At 40.5% G+C, this 10,704-nt stretch overlaps 1 protein-coding gene across 1 annotated transcript in view; it reads left to right on the forward strand.

The window, feature by feature from the left end:
* hs2st1b (heparan sulfate 2-O-sulfotransferase 1b) overlaps positions 1-10,256 on the forward strand; it is a 113,411-nt gene extending 103,155 nt beyond the window's left edge. The window contains exons 2-7 of the mRNA XM_049479321.1: positions 781-1,019; positions 4,766-4,851; positions 6,375-6,513; positions 8,261-8,358; positions 8,540-8,697; positions 9,675-10,256. Of these exons, the coding sequence (XP_049335278.1) occupies positions 781-1,019; positions 4,766-4,851; positions 6,375-6,513; positions 8,261-8,358; positions 8,540-8,697; positions 9,675-9,901 (947 nt within the window). The 3' untranslated portion in view covers positions 9,902-10,256. The remainder of the gene's footprint in view (positions 1-780; positions 1,020-4,765; positions 4,852-6,374; positions 6,514-8,260; positions 8,359-8,539; positions 8,698-9,674) is intronic.
* Positions 10,257-10,704: the final 448 nt, after the last annotated feature.

Here is a 10,704-nt window from a genome sequence, read left to right on the forward strand (position 1 = left end):
CTAGCACATAGTTCAGTGTAGATGGTGGAGGCATTTAGCTCAAACATGAGGATTGTATGCTGATGGTTGGGTAGGACTAAGGTCAAATCCCATTCTCATCATAAATAAAACCCCTCCAGAGTTAGCTATAGGGACTAGTTTTGTGTAGAGTGCTTACACTATTTGGTCCAGTTAAAACGGACTTATGGGTTTCTTTATTATCTGGGTAATTAATCAGGTTAAACAGCACCTGAACAGCAGTTTAGCACAAATATGAGGATTGTATGGTGATGGTTGGGTTGGACTAGGGACTAGTTCTTTGCAGAGTGCTTTCACTATTCGGTCCAGTTAAAAAAGACTCATAAGCCAATCCTCATAATCTCACCTGGGTGGACAAGGGTCCAAAAGAACCCATTTAAGAGTCCATTTAACTGGACTAAATAGAGAAAGCACTCTAGGCTCTAACTTTGAGTTACTGAGTTTTCTTATGCTGATTCTCTACTGCTTTGGAGATTCTGCTCTTCATACCAAGGGAGATACTTTAATGAAAATGTTGAAGTTGAGTGTTGAAGCTAAAGGCTACGACACTGATGTTGATGCTGATGCCAATGAGATCACATCTTTGCTGTGTTTTGCCCCAAATTAAAAAAGAAACAACATGAAAACCAAGGTTGTCTAATATGGTTAACGAGTATATAATGAGTAATTAATGACCATTAACAGTGTTTGGGGATCTTTTGTCCAGTTATACTTCTAAATCACACTGACATAATTTTTTATCTCTCTCTCTCTTACTCTCAGAGCGCACCATCGCCAGGCATGAGGTGCGGGAGGTGGAGCAGAGGCAGACTCGTGATGTGGTCCGGGACTGGCCAGCACTGCCTGAGAGTGATGATCTGGTCATCATCTACAACCGCGTGCCCAAAACCGCCAGCACCTCCTTCACCAACATCGCCTACGACCTCTGCGGCAAGAACCGCTTCCACGTCCTGCACATCAACACCACCAAGAACAACCCCGTCATGTCCCTGCAGGACCAGGTGAGGAGACCAGCACTGTTCATCATGGCTCATCACTAAGCCATCGATTTTCAAATTGTATATTTTTTACATATTTTTTGTAAATTATTGTTTCAGGATCCAGGCAAACCCCAATTTACATGATCAATTACTCAACCCACTCATTAGAACTCCCCCAATCACTAGTGATGCCCCAAAACCAGGAGGGTGAAGACTAGAACACGCCTCCTCCGATACATGTGAAGTCAGACTCCTCCTCTTTTCTAACTGCTACTGATGCAGCATTGCCAAGAACTGTAGCATCACAGTGCGCTCGGAGGAAAGCGCAGTGACTCGGTTCTGATACATCAGCTCACAGATGCCTTGTGCTGATCGACATCACCCTTTGGAGTGATGTGGGGAGAAAGCGCCATCTACCCACCCAGAGAGAGAGAGCAAGGACAATTGTGCTCTCTCAGGGCTCCGGTAGCTGATGGCAAACTGCATGAACAGGATTCATAGTGGCAAGAATTAGCCCACTGCAACACTTGGTGCCCTGGTCTGTTTAATTTTTGAGTGAAACCACAATTTACAATATTTAGAACTAATAATTGAACACCTGATGCTTGCACACACATAAATGGCAATGCACTCCTCTTTGTCCATTCCACCATAATTTGATAAGATGATAAAGGTAGAATATAAAAAAAAACTCCAATTATTTTATATTTTTCAATGAGATAAAGAATAAAGAAGGTGTCATCTAAAATAAAAAATATATATATATTTTTTTTTTTCTTGAGAAAGTCATTAAAGTTTTAAAGGTTTCCAGGTGGCTCACATGCTTATGAAATTATAATATTTACCCTAAAAGCACATACTCTATATTCTGTGCATTGTACAGTGACCCCCGTCCCCCATCCTAGACCCCTTTATATCCTTATATCTATCCCTCAGCTCTACTTTAACTGGAGATAAAAGTACAGAAACTCTGAATTAGTCTCAGAATCAGTGCGTTCAGGTTTGCTCAGCTATTCTGTGTTTGTTCATCATCCCTGCAGAGCTACAAAATAGGCTATCCATTTTTAAATATGCTTAGACTTCATATAATTAAGAAACAAATCTCCAAATATATACTGAAGCCCCGGTACTGCAAAGGTGCTGATGCACCATTTTCACTGATCCAGGCGAGCCGATTTCTTCTGTAGCGGCTGATTGGGTCACCTCCAGAACTCAGAACTGACACACTCTATTACAGTGTCCCGGTACAGAGTATCACAAAGCTACTGAACACCACACTCTGGAGTGTTACTGACTCACTGGGCTTATGGAAGTGTGTGAGTGTGTGTGTGTGAGTGTGTGTGTGGTCTTTTGTGCTTTGATAAAAGCACAGTTCAGCAAAAAGCCTGCATAATTTGCATAATTTCCTCATAACCCAAACGTACACTACTATTTAAACTGTGAGGGTCTATATTCTAGGTAATATGTATTTAAAGGACATATAAAATAGGATCAAATAATTAGTAGGACATTAAAGGTGCACTAGAATGGAAAACTGTTCTCACCTTGGCTTAATTCAATAATAAAAGGTATCACAATGCATACATTGGATTGGCTGAAAGGATCACTTGTGATTTGTGAAGTGTATGTGATTGGTCTGTGAGTTTCCTATGCAAATTAACCAACACTGATAGTGGAAACTTCACACTAGACCTCAAGCAGTTTGGACTGTGTGTCTCTCCACTCCTCCTCCAGACTCTGCTCCCTTGATTTACAAATGAAATGTAAAATATACTGATGATCAGTGATGGTTTGGAGTGTCATGTCATCTGCTGGTGTTGATCCACTGTGTTTTATTTTCAAGTCTAAAGTCAGTGCAGTTTTGTTTTCCCACAAAATCTTACAGCACTTCATGCTTCCCTCTGCTACTGACAACTTTTATGGAGATGCGGATTTCATTTTCCAGCAGGACTTGGCACACTGCCCACACTGCCAAAAGGACCAATCACGCTTCAATAATATAAAAAAATTCTGAGACTCTGAGTTTTGGGTTTTCATTGGCTGTAAACCCTAATCATCAACAATAAAAGAAATAAACACTTAAAATAGATTGTTCAATGTGTAATAAATCTATATAATATACACATTTAGAACTGAATTACTGCAATAAAGTAACTTTTCAATGATATTGTACTTTTTTTGAGATGCACTAGCATTTCTTAATTTCAGTTGATAACGCCGCTCTTTGTACAAACAAGTGCTTAAGAAAATATGTGTCCAAAAGAACAGGAAGAGGAAAAGTGAGGAATAGTAGAGCGTGGTTTGGTTAGTGGGAGGTGGAATGGTGGCAGCAGCCAGCATTGTTAATGGTTGCTAGGCTGTTGCTGTGCTGTCTCAGATAGTTGCTGTGATTGTCAGTGTCACTGTATGGTTGCTAGGCCGTTGCTGTGCTGTCTCCAGTGGTTGTTGTGGTTGCTGATGTCACTATATAGTTGCTAGGTCATTGCTGTAGGACATCAACCACAGATGAGGAAAAAAAAAAAAGTCTCTTAACTATGGTGTTGCTAAGTGGTTGCTGTGGTGTTGCTAGGTGGGTGCTGGTGTATCCCAAGTGGTTGATTGAGGGGTATTCCGAATTGTTGCTGTGATGTTCCTATTAGTGTGTGAATGTGTGTGTGTGTGTGTGTTTGTGTTGTACCTGTCCTTATTCAATGTGGTTTTTTTTTAATGATTTTTTTACATTGTAAATGTATTACTGAAGACATTAAAGCTATACAAGAATGCATGCTGAATTATTTAGTTCCCACCAAATCTCATTCCAAATCAGCCCAGGTCATGGGATTGTGGAGGATTGATTATTTTGTCATTCCAAATGTGTCCTTTAATTAATTTCATGTCTTTAAATTTAATCTACAACGTGACAAATAAATTATATAAAGACAAACATTGAATGAAAAGGTGTGTCCAAACTTTTGACTGCTGCTTTGTGTGTTTGGCGTTTGACTGAATGCATGTTGTGTGTCTGTGTGTCACATTTATTTGTGTGTGTTTGGTTGTATGGCTGTCTACATGCTGGTGTCTGTGTGTCTGAATAAGTAGGTTTGTGTGTATTTGCCTGTGTGTGTGTGTGTGTGTGTGTGCTTGTATTTGACTTGCATTTGTGTCTGAATGTCTGTGTGTGTATCTGTGTGTGTATCTGTGTGTGTGTGTGTGTGTGTCTGAATGCCTGTGTGTGCATTTGTATTCATGACGCTGTTATCTGCTTTGTGTAGAATAATGGCTGTGAGCGGTTGAAGGCAGGTGTTATGAGTGTGAGGTAGTGTCTGCTCTGTCTGCGCAGACCTGTCTGCTTCTCCCTGCAGAGCCCAGGGGGGCGGGGTTTAGTGTGTTGAGGATAAAATGTCACTGTTTACACTAGGGGTGCAGTTTATTACTATATATATGACTGTATATCACACTTACCCTAAAGCATTATCAAGAATAATAACAATAATAATGAACAGAATTATAAGTATATGATGTATCACAGACTAGCACACATACACTGTATAGCTGCTATGGGATTTAAACTGTGATTTACTTTCTGTAAACATGTATAGTTTATATATCTGTTTTTCAGAGCTGGATTACTCTCTGATAGTTGTTGACAGCCGTTGTTTATGGTTCATAATAATTGTAATACACATTATAATACACATATTAAACCAACATATCAAAAGGTTGTCCCGAAACCTTTTTTTAAAATAGACAGTAGGGTATATTTTCTAATGTTTCCTTGTGTTTTTCAGGTAAGGTTTGTGAAGAATGTGACGTCCTGGAAAGAGATGAAACCAGGCTTCTACCACGGCCATGTGGCCTATCTGGACTTCACTAAGTGAGTGTTCTCCACACAGCTTTACACATTTGGATCCTGTGAATATTATCATATAGATAACATGTTTAAAACATTTGATCTTAATATCTAAAAATGAACCATTTTAGAGATAATAGGCAATATAACAAAACACTTACAATTGTATTTTAAAAGCCATATGTAAAATGCAAATATAGCTTCAAGTAAAGTAAAGACTTGGGATTTGATCTCACAAATTCTAATTTTAAGGACAGCTATGCTACCACTCAGCCTGATGGTAGTCAATGGATTGGACTGGATTTCAACGATATTTTTTTATCAGAGGAAACAGTAGACCAAACATATTTTTAGCACTCATGTAATCTGCTAACCTGATATTATTATCATGATACTGCATGAAAATTACATTTAAATCATACTGACACTCTAATTTTGACCTTTCTATTCTCTTTCTATACATACATACATACATTTATTTCTTAATTTGACTTATTTTCTGCATTGCATATTAATATAAATACCTCCATAAAAGTTGTCAGCAGAGGGGACCAACACCAGCAGATGACATGACTCTCCAAACCATCACTGATCATCAGTAAATTTTACATTTCATTATGAAATCAAGGGAGCAGAGTCTGGAGGAAGAGTGGAGAGACACACAGTCCAAACTGCTTGAGGTCTAGTGTGAAGTTTCCACCAATCAGTGATGGTTATATATATTGGAGAGTCATGTCATCTGCTGGTGTTGATCCACTGTGTTTTATTATCAAGTCTAAAGTCAGTGCAGTTTTGCTTTCCCGCAAAAACTTACAGCACTTTATGCTTCCCTCTGCTACTGACAACTTTTATGGAGATGCAGATTTCATTTTCCAGCAGGACTTGGCACACTGCCAAAAGTACCAATTGGTCTTATATAATATAATATGATTTTCAGAGACACTGACTTTTGGGTTTTCATTGGCTGTAAGCCATAATCATCAACAATAAAAAACAAACACTTAAAATAGATTAGTCTGTGTATAACACATCTATATAATATATGAGTTTCACATTTAGAACTGAGTAAAATAGTAAAAAATATTTATGAAAATATATAGAGCTGGGAATATGAATGAATGTTTGCTGCTTTGTGTTGCAGCAGTTAATGCTGGTATGGTTGCTTAAACAGTGAGCATTACTTTCAGGTCTGTTGGTGCCCTCTAGTGGTTGTACAGTGATATTGCAGCAAGCTTTCTGAAATATCTACTGTATGTCAATGTCTGGGCTTATGATGTTTATTAATCCTTTTACATAACAGAGTACATAGCATCTGACCCTGTTTAACAGCTGAGACAAACACTATAATAAGTGACCCCAACATTTCAGACTGTAATTGTGTCACCTTTGTTTATACTTCTATGAAAGCTGTACATCACCAGGGTACATAAATGGTCTTTAAAATGTGCAATATACATTTTTATATAAGAAAAAAGTTTTATTATTTTAAACGTAATAGAGTTAAACCCTTTAAATCTCTTCTGTCAACAACCTTTGTTTTGCTGCAGGTTTGGTGTGAGGGGGAAGCCCATCTATATTAATGTGGTGCGTGACCCTATTGAGCGGCTAGTGTCTTATTACTACTTCCTGCGCTTTGGAGACGACTACAGGCCCGGCCTGAGACGGAGAAAGCAGGGGGACAAAAAGGTGAGTAGGTGGGGGTTGTTGGAATGTACTGAATGTACTGAATCACCTAAGGTAACATCATGTTACAAAAAAGAAATAATGATGCGTGGCCACTACTTATTAAGGCGTGGCAATGAGATCCTAAGGTGTGGCCTCTACTTATTAAGGGCATGGGAACAAGATAAGCTCCAATGCAAGGATAATCTTTAGTAAGAAAATAGGGAGTGTACTGGTTTCTTTTTATTTTAATCTTGGAATGAATTATGGTGATATTTTTTATATTTCTTGTAGTGAATTACACTTAATTCTCATACTAAAAGCTGATTGGCTCAGATGCAGGCAGTCACATTGTGCACAACCCCTGAGAGCTGCTCGCTTTATTAGCTGTGAAACAAAAGGATCTTGTGGTCACACTTTAATGGCTGCGATTTAAATAACTCATTCCCATGCATTAATAAGTCGTGGCCATGCTTTAATTATCTCGTTACCACATTCTAATTTTCTGGATCCCATGCATAAGGTTCCCATTCCCATGCCTTAGTAAGTCGTTGCCATGCCTTAGGATCTTATTCCCATGCCTTAATACGTCGTGGCCACGGCTTAGGATCTTATTCCAATGACTTAATAAGTCATGGCCACACATAATTACATTTTTTATGTGATGTCACCTTAGGGGCTCCATTATGATGATATATTAGAGTGATTACAGTCTTAGTGAGAAAGTATACGTTTATTGGGGAAAACTGTTCTGTAATTAAATGTATAATTTAGTAAATCTTCTGGTGCCTTTATTCTGGATCAGGGGTGCAACTACATACTTTTTGAGGTGTATGCAAACATACTATCGGCGCTCCGCAAATTCAGCAAGCTGATTGGCTGTTTCTCCTGAAAGGTGGAACTTTATCCTTGAACTGGCTCTGTAAATGTCTCCAATAGATTTTCTATTCACAGCGGACAGCGGCCGCGTCTCCTTACAAATAATACAGCTGAGCTGAGTGAAATGATTCGGGGCTACTGGAATTTTTTTGGGGGCTAAAGCTTTGGAAGCCCAGGCCAGGCGACGCCCCTGTGTATTATCATACATGAACAAACAGCTCTTACAGAAAATGCCGACTAAAAATAATTTTCCAGCATCGATTTGGTGCCCCCTCTAGTGCAGCGCCCCTATGCTTCGCATACGCTGCATACCCCCTCATTGCGCCACTGTTCTGAATACTAGATGAGATGAGATTTTGCTACAGCTGGGCCTGTAGATCCTGCTCTACACTCGTAGGTTGCTGCAGCTGTGACCCGGCTGCTTCCATAAATGTTCATGTGTTGCTATCTGGTGAAGACATTACTGGGAATCACTTGCTGTGTGTGGGCGAGCATTATCTTGCTGAAAAATGCCAGTTTGAAAGCCCTGCAATGATGCCACAAAGCAGAATGTACTGCACATTTCACTGAGCTAATATGAGAAACTGTTTCCCTCATATCACTACTAGGGGTTAAGGTCAGTGCATTTCCAGATCATCACACCAGCAGCAAAGACAGGATTGATGCGTTTACCACGATATTTTGTCCCGACCACCGATGGTTTAGGTTTCTTGTTTACCACTGCTTACGATGGATGGCCTAGATCAAGTGCAATTTATTAAAATGACAATCAGTCCAATGACAATCAGTCCAATGATGCTCTGTTAAATGCCTTTAAATGTGCTTTCACAATTTCATGTGTGTGTTCACCTGTTTATTTGGTGTAAATGGATGTTTTTCCTCCGTGTTTCAGACGTTTGATGAGTGTGTATCGTCAGGAGGATCTGACTGCGCTCCTGAGAAACTCTGGCTGCAGATCCCGTTTTTCTGCGGCCATTATTCCGAGTGCTGGTGAGTCACCTCCCATGACTTACGGCATGTCAGTGTGATGTGTGTAAATGCACTGGAAGTTTGCACTGTTGTATCACTGTGCATTACAGTTTGATCTTATATGAGTAATGTTAAATGGAAAGTAAGTGTGTGTGTGTGTGTGTGGTTGTGTGTGTGTGTGTGTGTGTGTGTGTGTGTGCAGGAACGTGGGCAGTCGCTGGGCTCTGGAGCAGGCTAAGTATAACCTGGTGAATGAGTATCTGCTGGTGGGCGTGACGGAGGAGCTGGAGGATTTTATAATGATGCTGGAGGCGGCGCTGCCACGCTTCTTCAGAGGAGCTACTGAACTCTACCGCACAGGTACCGCACACACTGACCACACACTCAGCCACACACTCAGAACACTCGGCCACACACACTCATAACACTCAGCCACACACTCAGCCTCAAACTCAGAACACTCAGACACACACTGACCATACACTCAGCCACACACTGACCACACACTCAGCACACTTAGCCACACACTGACCACACACTAAGAAAACTCAGCCAAAACATTGACCACACACTCAGCCACACACTCAGCCACACACTGACCACACACTGACAACACTCAGCCACACACTGACCACACACTCAGCCACACACTGACCACACACTCAGCCACACACTGACCACACACTCAGCCCACACACTGACCACACACTCAGACCACTCAGCCCACACACTCAGACCACTCAGACCACACACTCAGACCACTCAGCCCACACACTCAGACCACTCAGCCACACACTGACCACACACTCAGACCACACACTGACCACACACTCAGCCACACACTGACCACACACTCAGACCACTCAGCCCACACACTCAGACCACTCAGCCACACACTGACCACACACTCAGACCACTCAGCCCACACACTCAGACCACTCAGCCACACACTGACCACACACTCAGACCACACACTGACCACACACTCAGACCACTCAGCCCACACACTCAGCCACACACTGACCACACACTCAGACCACTCAGCCCACACACTCAGACCACTCAGCCACGCACTGACCACACACTCAGACCACTCAGCCACGCACTGACCACACACTCGGACCACTCAGCCACACTGAGCCCACACACTCAGACCACTCATGAAAAAGTTGTGGAAAAATCATGGAATTCTATTGGATAAAGCATGTGTGAAGCCTGTGTTCAGACCCTTCTAGTGTCAGGGTCATTGTGATGGGGAGAGTCCGAGTGAGTGGGTGGGTTATTTATTTATCTATCTATTAAATGTTAACTATTTTTATGTTTCTTTCACTTCTCAGGTAAGAAGTCCCACCTGAGGAAGACGAGTGAGAAGAAGCCTCCCACTAAAGAGTCCACCACTAAGCTGCAGCAGTCGGACATATGGAAGATGGAGAACGAGTTTTACGAGTTCGCTCTGGAGCAGTTCCAGTTCGTGCGAGCTCACGGGGTCAGAGAGAAGGACGGAGAGCTGTACGTACTCGCTCAGAACTTCTTCTACGAGAAGATTTACCCAAAGGTCAACTAAAAAAGAGCTCACACACTTTAACACAAACATGAACACACACGGACAACTGAAGAGCAGCTTCCGGGGGCGTGGCCATCACTCTGTCACCTCTGGATGACTGTAAACGTGTGGATGTGCAGCTGTGGCAGGAGAGAGGCTGGCTGATCTGTGTGAGCCAGTGGCTACCTGCTGTATATACACTGGTTAGAACTAAAAAGAGAGAGAGAAAGGTTTTTACTGAGAACATGTGTCCCATCATTTATGGCAACTACAGGAACTCTACTACAGGAGGAATTTTCAGCTCACACTCTGTCCAAACACTTTCTTATTTTATTCTGATACAACAGTTAAACAAAATAAAAGTATTAAAATTGCATTTTTATTTTTATCATGAGTTATAATTTTGTCCCATGATTTAACCCATCATACAGTTAAACAAACCAAAAGTATAAAAAAATGACAGATTTATATATATATATATATAATTTTGTTATGTCTATTCACGTTCTTTCTTTTATCACAATTTATCACATGGATAAACAAAATATTAATATAAACTATTAAAAAAGTATTAAAATTATCTATTTTAATACTATGACTTAAAAAAAAGGTAAAACATGTTGGATATTAATTACATGGTGAGTTATAATTTTGTCCTATTTATCCCATGTTTTAGCTCATTTTTAAAAGATTTAAGCAAAGAAAATAATAAAATATGACCTACACATCATGAATTATAATTTTATCCTGTTGAACTTTTTTTTTTTGCTCAGCTAGGGGACTGTTTTATTTCTGCAGTTAATTTAGACTTAAAATAATAATAA

This window comes from Astyanax mexicanus, chromosome 5, assembly GCF_023375975.1.
Source record: "Astyanax mexicanus isolate ESR-SI-001 chromosome 5, AstMex3_surface, whole genome shotgun sequence".
In the NCBI taxonomy this organism is placed as follows: domain Eukaryota; kingdom Metazoa; phylum Chordata; class Actinopteri; order Characiformes; family Acestrorhamphidae; genus Astyanax; species Astyanax mexicanus.